Source organism: Coccinella septempunctata, chromosome 1 (genome assembly GCF_907165205.1).
Source record: "Coccinella septempunctata chromosome 1, icCocSept1.1, whole genome shotgun sequence".
In the NCBI taxonomy this organism is placed as follows: domain Eukaryota; kingdom Metazoa; phylum Arthropoda; class Insecta; order Coleoptera; family Coccinellidae; genus Coccinella; species Coccinella septempunctata.
The window spans coordinates 2,444,420-2,461,064 of record NC_058189.1 but is presented as its reverse complement, the minus strand read 5'-3'; the positions used below and the strand labels follow the sequence as shown (position 1 = coordinate 2,461,064).

General features: G+C 34.0%; 4 protein-coding genes across 6 annotated transcripts; 2 read left to right on the top strand and 2 right to left on the bottom strand.

Annotated features, from left to right (window-relative positions):
* The first annotated feature begins 49 nt into the window (after window positions 1-49).
* Window positions 50-763, top strand: LOC123313738 (mitochondrial import inner membrane translocase subunit Tim10). Its single transcript, XM_044898732.1, has 2 exons — window positions 50-210; window positions 271-763. Exon 2 carries the CDS (start codon window positions 421-423, stop codon window positions 667-669), a length of 249 nt encoding a protein of 82 aa, XP_044754667.1. The 5' UTR covers window positions 50-210; window positions 271-420; the 3' UTR covers window positions 670-763.
* Window positions 764-950: 187 nt separating this feature from the next.
* Window positions 951-5,871, bottom strand: LOC123321667 (probable RNA-binding protein 19). The gene is made up of 13 exons (XM_044909396.1): window positions 5,710-5,871; window positions 5,385-5,586; window positions 5,114-5,265; window positions 4,781-5,056; window positions 4,560-4,728; window positions 4,262-4,471; window positions 3,955-4,149; window positions 3,609-3,871; window positions 2,205-2,340; window positions 1,751-2,034; window positions 1,477-1,679; window positions 1,202-1,424; window positions 951-1,141 (listed from the first exon to the last, which is right to left on the bottom strand). Exons 1-13 carry the CDS (start codon window positions 5,743-5,745, stop codon window positions 968-970), a joined length of 2,523 nt encoding a protein of 840 aa, XP_044765331.1. The 5' UTR covers window positions 5,746-5,871; the 3' UTR covers window positions 951-967.
* Window positions 5,872-6,109: 238 nt separating this feature from the next.
* LOC123314338 (BTB/POZ domain-containing protein 10) lies at window positions 6,110-15,126 on the top strand. Of its 3 annotated transcripts, none has more exons than XM_044899552.1 (5): window positions 6,110-6,416; window positions 8,125-8,244; window positions 8,299-8,681; window positions 10,705-11,013; window positions 13,689-15,126. In XM_044899552.1, exons 1-5 carry the CDS (start codon window positions 6,238-6,240, stop codon window positions 14,000-14,002), a joined length of 1,305 nt encoding a protein of 434 aa, XP_044755487.1. In that variant the 5' UTR covers window positions 6,110-6,237; the 3' UTR covers window positions 14,003-15,126. The 3 variants fall into 3 exon arrangements, with proteins under 3 accessions (XP_044755487.1, XP_044755498.1, XP_044755509.1); XM_044899574.1 differs by lacking the exon at window positions 6,110-6,416 and adding an exon at window positions 6,574-6,773; XM_044899563.1 differs by lacking the exon at window positions 8,125-8,244.
* A 130-nt stretch (window positions 15,127-15,256) lies between these two features.
* On the bottom strand, window positions 15,257-16,365 carry LOC123314339 (NTF2-related export protein). The gene is made up of 4 exons (XM_044899589.1): window positions 16,265-16,365; window positions 15,931-16,017; window positions 15,725-15,869; window positions 15,257-15,624 (listed from the first exon to the last, which is right to left on the bottom strand). Exons 1-4 carry the CDS (start codon window positions 16,271-16,273, stop codon window positions 15,449-15,451), a joined length of 417 nt encoding a protein of 138 aa, XP_044755524.1. The 5' UTR covers window positions 16,274-16,365; the 3' UTR covers window positions 15,257-15,448.
* Window positions 16,366-16,645: the final 280 nt, after the last annotated feature.

Sequence of the window (16,645 nt, the reverse complement as noted above, 5' to 3'; positions counted from 1 at the left end):
TAATAAGAAGGAGGAAATCTTTGGTAAGAAGAAAATCTGTAGACGTAAGTGACAGATAATCTGTGGTTAGATTAGACTTCAAATTGTCATTTTCTTGGAAAACCAAAAACCGATTGAAATTTAGAATTTTCCAAAAAAACATGTTTATCCTATACTGATATATCCAAAGAGGATGAAATTAGGAGTGCATGCAAAAATCGGTATAAGTTGGTGAGTATTATTGACTTTTTTCTCAGAAAATAACCTTTAAAAATGCACATGCTTTTTCAGGTCCATTTTGGTAGTTGGTGGAATATACTCCTTTTATTTGTCTAAGAAGAGCGTTATTAACCAACGCTATGAAGAAATGAAACTTGATAAACAAATCTCTAAAGCTAAAAATTAATCTTAAAAGGTTCTCAAGTTCTCAAGGGTGATAAAATGACTGAAGCTGACAAAATGCAACTCATTCAAGAGTTGGAAATTGAAATGATGGCAGATATGTTTAATAGATTGACTACATCTTGTCATAGAAAATGTATTCCTCCTGTTTATAATGATTCCGAGATTGGCAAAGGTGAAGCAGTTTGCATCGACAGGTGTGTTGCCAAATTCCTAGATATACATGAAAGAATAGGTAAGAAGTTGGGTCAGTTGTCGATGCAAGATGAAAATCTCCTCAAAAAATAATATTTCTGTTTAGTACAATTGTGTAGTGTGAAAGCTATTCTTATTATAAGGAATATGTTTAACCATGTTATTAAAATTAAATGGTTTCATTAGATCTTTGCATTTTTATAAAGTTCAACCCATCTAACGTTTTATTATAAAAAAGTGTGTATTCACTTAAAATTATACCTATATGGAGATTGGATCAAGTTTAAAATATGAAAAAGAAGATAAAGTAAAGGGTAGACTACATATTGATAATTAAAACCCAAAGTACAGCATGAATAGGTGAAAGAAGAAGATTAACATATATACAAATTTATTCCATATTAAATACACTTTTTCTGAATTTTTTATTGCTGTCACCTTCATCCTTCTGGAAGTTTTCTGCAGACCTCTTTCCTGTGGCTTCATCCCCTTCAAGCTCAGCCCACTCAAGTACTAACCGACGACCATACAAATGGGTACTTTGAGATAGAGCCTCAAACGCTTTCTGCAAAAAGAAATTCATTATGCATTTGATTGGAGCGAAATATGAAGAATATTATTTTACCTTTGCGTCACTATTGGTTACATAATCTACAAAAGCAAACCCTCTATGGCTTTCTCCAGATAATTTTTTGGGCAACCTTAGTGCTTTAATCTCACCAAATACACTAAATAATTCTTGAATTTCTTTTTTATTAGCTTGAAATGGAACATTTCGCACCAAAAGTTTTGTGCCATTTTGTTTAACATTCTTGGGGGCTTTCCGCTGCTGTACTTCTACATCAGTCCTAAAATAATTTCGATATAGTTATTCCTATTACTCATTAAAAAAAAACTTACTGCAATATTCTTTCTGATCTTTTCAATTCTAGAGACTTTCCATCCAAAACACTTTGTTGCATGGTCTTCAAAGCTTTATCGGTGGCAGCTTTTGTTTTGAACCTAACAAATCCATAACCCATGGAAAGAGTAGCACCAGGATTTTTCGTGTCTTTTTTCCTTGCAACAGTTGCATAATGAATTTTCCCACAATTTTCGAAAAACTGAAAAATTAACAGATTTAATGTAGAAACTCTTTTGGGCTGTGATCTGAAATAGTCGAAGATATATTCACCTTTTTCAAATCTTCATCTGTTGTCTTGAAATTCAAATTTTTGACGAATAACGTTGTATCAGGTTCTGGTTCTTCATCATCTTCCGAAACTTCATTCTTTTCAGGTTCGTTTTCATTGTTTTTTACTTCCATGTCATCTTTTTTGTCCTGAATATTTGAATTCTTCTCTTTCAAACTATCCTCTGGCGCCCATTCCAAATAAAGAGGTACATTTTTGAACTTGCTATATGCGAGTCTTTTGAATGCCTTTCTTGCTTCTGCTGCTTCATCAAATTCAACAACAGCTGAACATAAAAAAGGTTATTTTAATTTGGATTTTGAATTTCAAAAATAGTCAAATTAAAGCTGATTTCATAACCACATTGCACACAAGTAATAAATTCACACGAAGGCTTTACTGGGTAAAAATGTTCTTTGAGAAAAAGCAAGATTTATCGCAAAAATATGAACTTACCTGTTATTCCAGATGGAGGCAAAATGATTCTACTAATTACTCCAAATTTCTCAAATAATTCTTTGATTTCCAAGAACCTTGTCTGAGACGGCAAATTTTTCACCAAAATTATTCTATTTGATCTTTTGCAATTCATCTGTAAAAATAAACCCGAAATAAATATGTATAGTGTTTTATGAAACATACCAATGGCAACAAATTTTTCAAGAAAAACTACAACTGCATCGAACCAGGGAAAGGTTTCACAAAAGGCGATTTCTGATATTAAAATTACCCCAAAGATTTAATATCAACCTTTATAAATGCTTGATGGAGTTATTTCAAATCCACATATTCTCGTAATAAATCTCGAAATTTCATCGACCTCAATGCAACCGTTCGGTCTTGACGAAGTTTTAACTGACCCCATCTTTTTGGCAATTTTTCGAAGTGGTTTATCTCTCAGAAAAATCATCATAGATCTAAATGTGATACATATTCCGAAAGAGCAATTCTTCTCGTAATAAATCCGAGAATTTTATCGACCTCGGTCCAACCGTTCGGTCTTGACGAATTTTCAACTGAAATTTGCCATTTTTGGAAAAATGGCATTTCAACGATGAAAATCTAAACGAAGGGTGATAGATTCACGAAATTGTTGAAATGGATTCCGCGTATTCGAAAACCTATATCTGCATACGAAATTTTCGGATATCTAACACTGTTTACGAGAAAATAAATTTTTTTGTTTTTCCACTTTTCATTTTCGAGTTCATTTTGAACGGTTCTCTGGAGTGCAATTCTCTATTGAAGCAAGAACTGTTAGGTTTTCTGGAATCTACGAGACAACTTCTGTGCACTTCATATCCTAGGACAGTAGTAGGACAACTTGGTTTTCAGACAGAAGTGCAAATAGGCCATTTCGGGGGTGTCTAACCCCTTATTCATTTTTGACCCAAAAAAATCGAGACTTTTGAAATCGAGTTTTTGTATTATGGTGGAAGCCTTGGCAACGCTGAACCGGAAATCCCAATTAGATCAGAGACGATTATATCGTAGATTGAAATTTTCACTTTTTGAAAAATGTCATTTAGAAGATGGAAATCTAAACGAAGGGAGATAGACTCACAGAATTACTTGGAATAGATTCGAAAACCCTTATTTACATACCAAAATTCCGGATATCCAACACTGTTTACCAGAAAATCAAATTTTTTGTTTTCCCACTTATCATTTTATGAAGTGCAATTTCTTTATTAAATAATGAACTGTTGGCAGTTGGTTTCACAAACTGAAGTCGTATTGAACGGATGAAATTCAAACTATCTTGAGTTCACAATAAACTCATTAAAAACGGCTAGCTTTTCAAAAGTTGCTATAGCCTAATTTCCACAGCCAAATACAAATGACAAAAGAGTAACTCACCATTTTGAAAGCATCCAAATTCACACCTTCGGCCTCTAAGTATTTTTTTGTCTCGCTAACAATCTTTGTTTCACCTAGTGCCAATCTGACAGCAACACTACCTTTACCGTCAGGCCCCACAATATCTTCTTTTTGAGTACCAAAAGTGTCGGATATTACTTCAGCTACAGCGTCATGACCAAGAAATAAGGCATTCCAATTGTATGAATGACCTGCTTTCGCTTTCTGTAGGGCGGCCTTTTTTTGTTTGTAGTTACTAGATTCTAAAAAAATTAATTCATTCACATATTGTGGAGAGGATAAAAAAATAGTATTTTGAATACTTAATTCATTGCACTAATCTTACCTTCAATGTTATTATTTTCCACTGAATCTTTAGCTTTTGCTGGCAGAAGATGCAACATCCTTCCCTGACAAATGGAGCCATCTAGTTCACTATAAGCTCTCACTGCATGTTCGGGCATAAGATATGTAATTGTTCCAAACCCTTTTATTTGCCTGCTTGTCGGATCGATTGGTAAATTCAATTCGGTGATGGGTCCTGAAAAAAATGCGATAATTTCCAGCCAATTGCCCAACAACAAAATCAGCATCAAATTGGCAACAGCTCGATCATTTTAATAATCAATAAATTACTAGGAATTAAGGCTCACCATATTTCTCAAACAGTGGTCGTAAATCGTCTTCTGTTGTAGTATATGCAAGATTTCTAATAAAAATTCTTCCAGATTCCGCAATTTCCTCCTCATTCTTCAATGATTCTTCTTGGGACACCCATTTTGAATGCTTAGACTCACCCGAATCTTTTTCGTCAGCTTCTTTACTTTCAACCTCATATTTTGTGATAAAGATTTGGTGTCCAGCTGTAATGGTATATATTATTTGATAAAAACCTAATTGAAAAACATGAGTGCTGACCAGTTACAGCAAAAATTGAAATACATCACTTACATAAGAAGCTCTTATTTTTCAATAAGGCTTTTTTGAATTTTTTCTCATCCTTAAATCCAACAAATGCAATTCCATGTATCTTACGAGGCACACGAATACTTTGAGCTGATAATGGTTTCAAAAAAGCCTTAATATCTTTCTTTTTGCAATTATAAGGTAAACCTTTCAGCTGAAAAAATAGTACACATCATAACTAAACTTTTATTTTTCAAATATTTTACCTTAATCGTGAAAAAGTCAACTTTTTCCTTAATTTTTTTTTCATTCGACTTTGCAGATTTTTTTAATTGTTTCATGTAATCTAAATCAGATATGCTTTTGTTAGCCAATTTCTCATCATCCTCTTCATTATTCCCACTATCTTCTCCCTTGTTTTCTTCATCACATTCCTGATTTTCCACATTGTCCTTTATGGTTTTAGACAGTAATTTTTCAACAGTAAGTGCCTCCTTTTTATGGACTTGCAGAAAATCTTCGAATAGAGGATCACTTTTATACTGGAACAAAAAAATAGTTAATGTCTTCTAATTCTTTGATAAGGGACACTAACTCACCTTTGCTATAAGTTCAACTGTTTCATTTTCTTCAACTTCTTCCTTATTATCTTCCAATTGTTGTTTGGGTTTCTCCTCATGTTTATGAGTTTTTTTATATGCATTGCTGTCTGATGCGTATTTACTCCAAGATTTTGGTTTTTGAGAATCACCTATAAAATGGAAACACTGCAATTAATTCAGTTGAAATGTTGGGTACCAGATATATAACTAGAAATATTTGGAGGGCACACTTACAGTACTCAAACATCAATATACTATGTGAACTTACCAAGTAAAGCACAAGGTTCAACAGTTATTCTACTAGTACTTATAAATGTTTTATCTAAGGACTGGATTGCCTTTTGTGCTTCATCTTCATTTTTATAACCAATAAAAGCAAACTGCCTAAATTTGCCATCTTTATACTTGAGCTGTATATCCGTAACTATACCATATTCTCCAAATAAATTCTTCAGTTTCTCTTCAGTTATCTAAAAAAATGTAAATTATATGTATTATACACTGGATATATTATGTATATAAATTTTATGCAGTCCATATCATGTATTTCCTTTAATTCCTTGATCCGACGAAAAGATATTTAATTAACTCACAAGTTTGGGAAGATTTTTCACTATTAATCGAGACATTCTAGTTAATCATGAAATATATATTCGAGTACAAAAATTAAACAACATTTGCATTGTAATTGAAAATTTAAAATCTCTCAACTTGGTGGAGGTTAAGTTAGGTTAGGTTAGGTTAGGAACTAATTTGAAACATAGAAACTTGGTTATTTATGTATTCTATGGCTTCGATAACTCAAATCTCACACTAACATCTTTTATTACAGAATCTTTTATTAAACGCTGTCGCTATTTTAAATTTCGTTTACTTCTCTTTTTATTATTAGTATTATTCTGAACACCTCCCTCACCCTACCCATGACCCTACCATAGAGAAAGTCTCTGGACCCTACTTACTGATCGATGTTCTGTAAATAGCTCTATGAACTGTCAAGTTGACAGTGTCAACAAAGATCGTGAAAATTCCACGAATAAAGAAAATAAAAAATTTTTTGACAAGTTTAGTTATTGATAGTGATTCACACTGAAAATTTATTTTGTGCGTTGTTCTACTTTATGTACTGGACTTTTTCAAATTGTGCTGAATATTTGTATGTGTTTATAAATTGTTTGCTATCACCAATTGAAATGGCAGGTGCTGGCGATCGTCACCAATTTCCGAACAACGAGACCAGCAGCGATACAGAAGATTACACGGATGATCGAAGGAGAAGAGTTTTTAAAAGTCGAATGAGGTATCTATGATTATAAATGTGGAATTTCTAGATTGAAAATTGCACTCAGATTATAAATTAGGTACCGCCCCATTAGTGGTCATTTATCTCTTCATAATTTATTGTTTGATGAGTAGAACTGATTAGATTAGAATATGAGTATTGATATTGATAATGAGTAGAATTTTACACTTTCTTAGCATCTTGTTTAGTATCAAATCATTCTGGTGTTGTAGAAATTTTGGACTGCAGAATTATGATGAATAAGTTTGTTAAACATTTCGAATGTTGCCTAGACAGAACATATTGGTATTGAGTATCAGAAAAATTCTTGGGTTTTAAATATTAAAAATATTAGACCTTGGTCAGGATGAACAGGTACGAAAGCATTTTTTGTAATAGCAACTGGACCTTTGAAACTATTTTTGATTCCAATTTTTTTTTTCCTTCAAACTAAGAGGATTACTGACTTCTCATTAGCATTTCGTAATCTGGGACCCAAAATTGATTGGTAAAATTTTTTTCATTGATCTAGCATGTGTCTCTTAGTTCTAAATAATTACCTTATTTTTTTTAAATTATGTGTCAAAAATCTAGACCATCTTATTCAATTTTTCAAAACAAATCAAAACCTAACAAAATCTCATCTGGTCGTGGTCAGTGTCAGTGTTTTACAGATTATACCGAGTAAAAGGAAACGATAACTTAATCTTCATGGGTAATGTGAGCAAATCTTCTCAATACTCCAGTCTTAGTAACTCTTCAAAGATGTGAAATACATTCAATCAAAGCATGCGTGCATGAAATAATTGTTGAGGAAAAGTTAATAATTACAGCTAAGTTGCCAAATTGGGTAAACAAAAAAAATCACCAATTTGCGGTGATTTCAAAAAGAAATATAAATGTTATTTTTCTTTATTTAAAGAATATTAATTAATGATTGACCACCATAAGAGCAGTTGTAGCTGCAGGGTGATATTGAATATTTACTTCAATAATCTTCTATGTATATTCTAGTCCAGAATATATTTTTCGCTTTCTTTAAAATTTCCACAACTCTGAATATATTTTCAACCTTCTAGTCGGGAGAACTAAGAGAAGTTAACAAAAACTACTAATTTTTGTATCAAATCTGAAAATATGTTTTTGTCCATTACAATTTTGGGTGAAATTTCACTTAATAACATACCTCCTGTGGTTTTAACATTTATGTTTCAAGACAAAAAGATTAAATCAATGATGTTCGAATACAACAGTAATCCTGCTTTCTTCAATATAAGAAGTGTTGAACGAGTGTAACCTGAAATACTTATCTATATGGATAAAAAAAATTTCAATAGTATGCATTTCACTGTAGTTGTTTCATTTTCTTTCAAGTTTTTATGTTGCAAACTTCTCTTCACTTTGTATTAAGTCAGTAATAGCTTCTTTTGTCTTTAAGAAAAATGTATTATTATTGCAAGTAATAAACCTCTGTGTGAAAGGAGTAACTACCAAATGCTTTGTCTGTAATTTCAACCTACTTACCTGAGAATATAAACTACAAGAATTTCATGTCGTTGAAAATAAATTCCATGCTAGACCACAAAGGTTCATCATCTCGTACTACTAATTTTGTTTCTAACTAATGCAGGTGTAAATATTCAAACATCATTCGAAAGAGATTTCTTTAATTTTTCATCTCATTCTTTAATTCGCCTAGTTATAACTGAACTGTTGCTTTGCATAGTTATGGATCATGTTCGAAGCCAAAACCATGTCTTGTACAACGGTCTGCTTCGCTTACGGACCCACGCTGCCTGTCTGTTTCATCCACACCTAAGCAATGCCACAATGCTCCTCGCAATAGGCAAGAGCAACTAACCCCTCTAAAAAACAATATTTTAACATTTTATCGTTGCAGGAGCCGCAACTCCCTACCATCGCCAGGGGTTTCCAAAACATCTGGCGTCCAGAATGGTGCGAATGGGGCCCCCAGTGAAGAACGAGTCACTCTAGTCGTTGACAGTACTAGATTCGTGATCGATCCTTCGCTGTTTATAGCCCACCCTAACACGATGTTGGGAAGGATGTTCAGTTCAGGATTGGAATACACGCATCCAAACGAGAGAGGAGAATACGAGGTGGCTGATGGGATCTCAGCAACCATTTTCAGAGCTATATTAGACTTTTACAAAAGTGGTGTTATCAAGTGTCCGCCTTCGGTCTCTGTCCAGGAACTGAGAGAAGCCTGCGATTACCTTCTAGTGCCTTTTGATGCCAATACTGTCAGATGCCAAAATTTGCGTGAGTTGTATTCAATTTTTGAAAGGATAGGAATAATCAGGAGCATTGAGCATTGAGCACATTCTGAAAATCTCAATTTTAATGAAAGTTAACTCTACATTGAATTTATAACTTATTTTTTATGTTCTCTCGGGAAGGTTTTGAACGAAACAAGACACATTAAATGGAAGAAAAATTCAGGATTTCACCGAATCTTGTGTGAAAGAAGAGAAATGAACAATTTTCAAAATACTGAAATGCTTATAAGTGATTTAATACTTGGTATTTCCACCCCTTGCGTTAATTACAGCTCGGCAACGACGGTTCATACTCAAAATGAGTGATCTTAAAATGTTCTGATCTAATCCTTCCCAGATTTCTCCGAGTTGGATTCCTAAGTCATTAAGAGTAGCTGGATGATTTTCTGAACTTCTCAGCCTTCTATTGAGGTTGTCCCAAACCTGCTCAATCGGATTGAGATCTGGACTTCTTGCTGGCCATTCCATTCGAGAGACTTCAACCTCTTCAAGGTACTCCTGAACGATGCGCGCACGATGGGGTCTGGCATTATCGTCCATAAAAATGAAATGTTTACCAATGTATGGGGCAAATGGCACTACATGCTCTTCAAGAATGTTCCTTATATACTTATCAGCATTCATAGCTCCATTATCAACGACCACTAGGTCGGTGCGAGCAGTCAAAGATATTCCTCCCCATACCATAATCGATCCTCCCCCGAAACCAGTAGTATTCAGGAAATTGCACTGAGCATATCTTTCATGTGGACGTCTGTATACAAGGGAACGTCGATCACAAAGGTAGAGGCAGAATCTAGACTCATCTGTGAAGAGAACTCTTTCCCAATCAGCCTCTTCCCATTGGATATGCTCTCTCGCAAAATCCAAACGCGCCCTTCGATGGGCTGGGGTAAGAACTGGGCCTCTTGCCGCGACACGAGGCTTTAAATCATATTCTCTGAGGCGATTTCTTATTGTCTGAGTGCTCAATGAATTTGCTCAAGCTGAATTTGAAGGAGGCGAGCGGTTGCAAACCGTTATCTCAACGAAGAAACTCTCAAGTAACGTTCTTGAATGGCAGTTGTTACCCGTGGTCTACCCTGTCCTGGTCTTCGGACATTCATACCTGTCTCCCTGAATCGCTGCAACATTCTGGACACACTTGTATGGGAAACTCCAAACCTTTCTGCAATTCTTGTGTATGTCCACCCTTCTTCTCGCAAAACTACCGCTTGGGCACATTCCTCTTGGGTCAAATTGCGTGTTTGGCGTTGCATAGCGATCGAGTGTAGAAAATCAAACGAAAGAAAAACTATTGATCACTAGAATTGATCGAGAACAACTGATTTTAGAATGGAGCCAATACATTCAAAATCTGATAATATCATCTTTTTTTATTCCTGCTGGGAAAAAACATCTGTATTGAAGAAAACCGTTAAAAAAGGATAACATATGCATGCATAATTCTGATAAAAATAATTATCATTGAGAAAACCTTCAGATGTAGAATAAATTTAAGATTTCCATAATGTGCGTTATTTTTTTTTGCGCAGTGTATTTGCCATTTGCTTTTATTCAAAAGATTGCTGGTTCTGTGCCTGAAGTGGTGTGAAGACTTATTCTTACTTCATTGCTATCAATTTTCTAACTTGCACAGGCTTGGTTTCTAATTGGATTCACTATAACCTTGGATAATCTGAAAAATATACTTCAAAAGATGACTCTGACAGCAGGGGTAGTTCGTGTTTTTGTGATTCTGACTGGTTTTTGTAACCTCTTACCAATTTTCTGAAAAACTATATTTATCAGTATATTATTCATGAATTGCTTGTGATTTGTGAGCCTGCTGCCTTTCAAAGAATGTCAGGTTGACTCAAAAACTTTTTCATTAAATCTATTTGTATTGATAATCTAAAAATAGGCATGATTTTAGAAGGGCGAAATAAGAACCTTGCTTCTTTCTGCTCACTCAATCTATTGTACCTGTATAGCAGATGGGAAATCTACATTAAAATTATTTATAGGTGGGCTCCTCCATGAGCTGTCGAACGAAGGTGCACGTTGCCAATTTGAAGAATTTTTAGAACTACTGATACTTCCTCTAATGGTTAACTCTGCTCAGAAAGGGGATAGGGAATGTCACGTTGTGGTTCTCCTGGATGATGATACTGTGGATTGGGACGAAAAATATCCACCCCAGATGGGCGAGGAATACAGTCAGACTGTGAATAGTACTGCCATGTATAGATTCTTCAAATATATAGAGAATAGAGATGTTGCCAAACAAGTTCTGAAAGATAGGGGACTGAAGAAGATTAGATTAGGAATTGAAGGTAAGTTCAATAGTAGCAATCTTATTGAGGCAAGTTCAAATGTATCTTAGTGTCTTCTCATTGAGAGACTTTCAATAAACACTCTTCTTATGGAGAGAGGAACTCCCCTCTGTCGACTTGTGGCATTGTTGCCGTTGTACCTCAGGGTTTGAGTCTCTCAAACTTCAAGCGGGCAAAGAGTGAGCCACAAAGCCTCACTTCAGCCCAATAGGCACTGCAAGTAAAAGAAGAAAGTCTTCCACAGGGTGTATCAAGATGGGTGGCCTATTAGACGTTTACAGAGAACGGATCATAGGATTGTTCTGGATCTTTGGGTACTAAGGTTCACGCTTCTGATCTATCTGACTAACGTCCAGTTGCAGGAAAGTCCATTAAGGTTTGATGCCCCATCAAAATTTAAAACTGTAATTTCTGAGGGAAAAATTGAGGATTAACATTTTGATGGAGTTTCAAATTTTAACGGACTTTCCTTCAACTAGACGTAAAATATTTTCAACGTTGCGACGTTGCCGCTTATACGAAAAAATACTACAAATTTCGTTATTTCAAATGGGACACCTTATATCATAACTTTTTAGCTTCTCTATCCCCATTTGAGTATTTTTGTCTAGTACTTCCCACACTTATTCATGATACTTCCGGAGATATTCACGGTTTTCAACAAAAATTTCCAAAAACATGGATCCAACGAAATAGGCATAGAAAAGACATATAGGGAAGCTGAAAGTTTGAAAATAGGTTACTGAAATCCTGAGGATGAGTTTCGTGCAAGAAAAAACTTTGTATTATACAGGCTGTTCCAAAATTTTTCGTCTTATCACTCTATAGAAAAACGGCAAAAATTTGATTTTTTTCAATTGGAATACCCTAATTTTTATCTGAAATTTTTAGAGAAAATCAAAACACATCTAATGATGTCATGTGTCCATAAAAAACCTCATCGTTTCGGAAATGAAGTCAAATTTCTATGAAAGTGGTGGTTTTCAGAATGACTTGTTATTTTTATCTGATAAACATAATTCCCTGTATGAATGAGATAAACACCTTCAGTCGAGTTCCCAAAGATTGTAGAATTTCAAGAAATAAACGTGGCAGTAATTCTACGGTAGCAACAAAAGTCTTATGCTGAGAACCCTCACTTTTATAGAAATTTTACTTTATTTCCGAAACCATGAGGTTTTCTTATATACACACTATACAGGGTGTCTAAAAAAAAATATGAAGGACTTAGGGAGATGATTCCTCAATGAAAATAAGCAGAGGTAGTTGCTATAAATTTTTTTCGATATCGACCTCCATTCTAAGATACAGCCTTTGGAAGGCGATGACAAGTTGACAGTTTTTAATTTGTTTTACGGGTTCTAAAGAACACTGAGTCATAAAACTATACATTATATGAAGCACTAAGTAGATTTTACACAATTTTTTTTAGATCTCATAACTTTATTATTAGGGGTTGGAAATAACAACCCCTTATGATTTTCCTTCACAAATTGTTTTCCTGGGATAGATTTTCGAAAAATAAAATTCTCTTATGGTTTCCCATTCAATTCTGGAGGAAAAAAGTCTCTTGCAAAATTTCGATACAGTTGATACTTTTCTCGGAATAAATAAAAACTTACGAGCAGTTCTGATCACTGTTCAGAAAAGTATCTACTGTATCGAACTTTTGCAACAGACTTTTTTTCTCCAGAATTGAATGGGAAACCATAAGAGAATTTTATTTTTCGAAAATCTATACCACGAAAACAATTTTTGAAGGAAAATCATAATGGGTTATTTTCAACCCCTAATAATAAATTTATGAGATCTAAAAAAATTGTGTGAGTAACATTTACTAAGTGCTTCATATTATGTATAGTTTTATAATTCAGTGTTTTTTAGAACCTGTAAAAAAAATTAAAAGCTGTCAACTCGTCATCGCCTTCCAAAGGCTGTATCTTAGAAGGGATGTCGATTTCGAAAAAATTTACTGGAACTACTACCCCTGCTTATTTTAATAGTGGAATCATCTTCCTAAGTCCTTCGCATTTGTTTGCACATACCCTGTATAGCATTAGATGAGTATTTCGATTTTATCCGAAAATATCAGATAAAAAGAAGGGTTTTTTTACCGTTTTTGTATCGAGTGACAAGACGTAAAATTTTGGAACACTCTGTGTATGACAAGTCAAATTTTCTTGTAGGCGAAACTCGTCCTCAGGATCTCAGTGACCTATTTTCAAAATTTCAGCTTCCTAAAATATGAAATGTCTTTTCTATTCCATTTCATTTGATCCATGTTTTTGGCAATATTTTGTGGAAAAACATCTCCAAAAGTATCAGAGATGGGGATAGGGCAGTACTAGGCAAAAATACTCAGATGGGGATAGAGAAGCGAAAAAAGTTATAATAATTTTAAAAAGTTTGTACAATTTTTTGTCGCAACATTGAAAATATTCTAGTCAGATAAAAGCATAAACCCTAGTAATCAAATTTTTAGAACAATCCTACAATCCATTCTCTCAACGTTCAATGGGACACCTGTATAAGCCAAGATAGCACTACAAGTAGGAATAAGAGCCGGACTGCCGATCAATGAACTATCCATAACTTTGTTTGAACTATTATCTTTTTATCAACTTGGATTGTCAAAATTGTATTCCCATGAACAAATTCCATTTTTCGAATTTCAGGTTATCCCACCTATAAGGAAAAAGTCAAGCGAAGACCGGGAGGTAGATCCGAAGTCATATACAACTATGTACAGCGTCCATTCATCCACATGTCCTGGGAAAAAGAAGAAGCCAAAAGTCGTCACGTGGACTTTCAATGCGTTAAATCAAAGAGCGTGACTAATTTGGCAGAGGCAGCGGCCGATCCAGCATTCGATCTCGACGCCGGTGGTAACCCTATAGTAGTCCCCATCCCCCACGATCCCGCGTCTTACCCGCTTCAGGGAGATCCCGATGAGGGCGAATTAGCTAGCGCTCAAAACGACCCAAATTGAATTTTTTTCAAATTTATATTTTCTGGCATTCGAGGTTCATTCTCATTTCTCACCCTATATAAACGAGTCGTTTAGGGTTTTTTGGTTTAGAAGAAATTTGAATTGGTTTGCTGTTTTGAGAGATATTCGAATATTTCAACTTTTTTATGATGGAGCATCATGTGTAAGATTGAGAAAATTAAACAACTTGTTTTTATTTCTAAATTGATTTTTTTTTAGTTCACGACTTATTGTTACTGTTTTAAATCGTACTTATGAACATTCGGATACTTGTTTCATGAATTAACTTAAACAAGATTTGAAATAGCATATGCAACATATAAATTATCTGTCTATTTAGAAGCAGGTTGGAGAGATATATGATTCCAGGCAAAAATAAAAATGGAGTAAAATTGCTTGATTGTTGAGCGGATGTTCCAGTTGAACTTATAACCTACGATAATTTCTATTCATTTCATTCATAAAGTTTCATATTACTTTGACTTTATGCAGCTGCTTTCAACTTCTAGTTGTTAATGTAGCAGTGTATCTCTTGTCTCAGTTTTTTTTTTATTATCTATCTGAATCTTTTATTAAAATTGTTCCGAGTTCATCAAAGTTTGCGCAGTATTTATTTACTGCCTAGTTTGTTTTCTACCATATATACTAGATTGTAATTATTTATCAGACAACCGTAGTAGTTTCAAAACATTTTTTTGAAACTTGTAACAAATATAAAGAAAACGTTTTTCATATGGTACTGTTCCTTTCTCAGTGCATGTTTGGGCATGTTTTAGAGTCGCTACCGATCAAATCGATACATTCAAAGTGTATTCTTTATCGACACCAAATGTTTAGGTTTAGGCACTGGCTATATTATGTGAAAACATGACTTTATTCTTAGGAATAGGTTGAAATAGAAGGTGGCTGTTATTTTAAACGGTAACTTTGTTAACGTTATAAGTTATTAAAGAAAAAATTCGAAATTCTAAAAAATTTTATAAACATTTATATGTCCATAAGTGTATACCAATCGGTAAGACTGAATATTGAGAATACTCTTTTTTGCTCATTTCTATATAATTATCATGTATATTTATTAGTCCAAAAGTCTTTGAATAAAGCTTATATGATGTTTGGTATAATCCACGAATTATTATTTTAACAATTCTCCCATCCCTATTACCTTTCTCATTGTTTCAAAACAACGAATTCATAATTTTCCTACTTATTTCATATAAATCCTCAAAGATTAAAAAAATAAAACTTAATCACGAAATTTATTACATTTTCTATTTATCCCATGATAAAAAGGTGAAAAATTCCGTTACAAAACTCACAATTCTTATTGACTAGTGTGGAAATTGTCAACAAATTTCAGTTCCACGAAACGTAAAAAATGACTTTTCACCTCCAGTGATGAAAAATCAAATTAAAATTTCCAGTTATGAATCCTTAATTTTATAATCAGTGTTTGTCAGATAATGGTTCTTGCAGTCTGAAACAGTCGCTGACGATTTTCCATTTACCTCCATCTGCTGTTACAACAAAACATTGTTGAAATGTTTTAGGTATCTTATCATGATACCTCACAGTCCCACTAACCTGGATCAAAAATGTTAGTTGGTTATTCACGGCTTCATCTGAAAAAATTTGATTATTTATTGTGCCTAACATCTCGCTATGTAAAATAAGCAAGAAATCTCCTAATTCGATTTTTGCTTAAAATCTAAAAGGACTTACCTAATATCGGTTGAGCATCTAATGTACTCAATGTGTGATCACTGGCAGGCAAATCCAAATGGAACTTCTGAATCTTTTCGTTTCCACTCACTCCACTCCCATTCCAAGCCAAAAGTCCTTCATCCAGATATAATCGTGAAATCATCTGAAAGAGTACAAGAGGTTTTTTTAAATGTTTCCTTTTGAATGGAACCAAATCAACTTACATGCCTTCTTTTATCTACAGCTTCATAATAGAGTTTCGTGAATTCCTCAGCAACCCTGCATGCTTGATCCAATTTTCCTCTGAGGGACTGAATAAACAATCATTAGTTACAAATAATAAAGTGTATAATTCAGTTAGGAAAACCATTTGCTAACTCTGAATTAGGTTTCAAGCTGTTTATGATAGTTAAAAGTAATACTTAAATTATTGTTATTGCTAAATTGTAATTTTTTGATAAGCCCATGAAGAGCGTAGTCTGTTGATAGTGTTGATTCGTAAAACCAGAATATGTATAATAAATTGTTACCAACAGGTCAATAACGAATAAAACTTACCGTATCCATATTTATATTCGAAAACAATAACTAAAAATTATAAATATTTATTCAACAGGAATGACACAAAAATTTTTAGGTTAGTTTGGTTAGATCAAAACCTAACCTCTTTGGTTAATCCATAGATCTTTCTTCTTCTTCCAGCGGAGTAGCTACAGTGAACTCTAAAATACCAAAGCGGAATTTTTGAAAATACCTAATGTATACGTCCGCATCGTACGGAACGAACGGATCACACCAAATAGATTTTAGAATGCTTCAGAATGCAGTGAGTGCTTCACTGCCTCTACAGCTATCTTAAGATTAGAGTCTCTGATCACATCTCATCAAAAACACACAAGGTTTCTGCTAGTTCACTCACTATGAAAATCTGAAATTCAG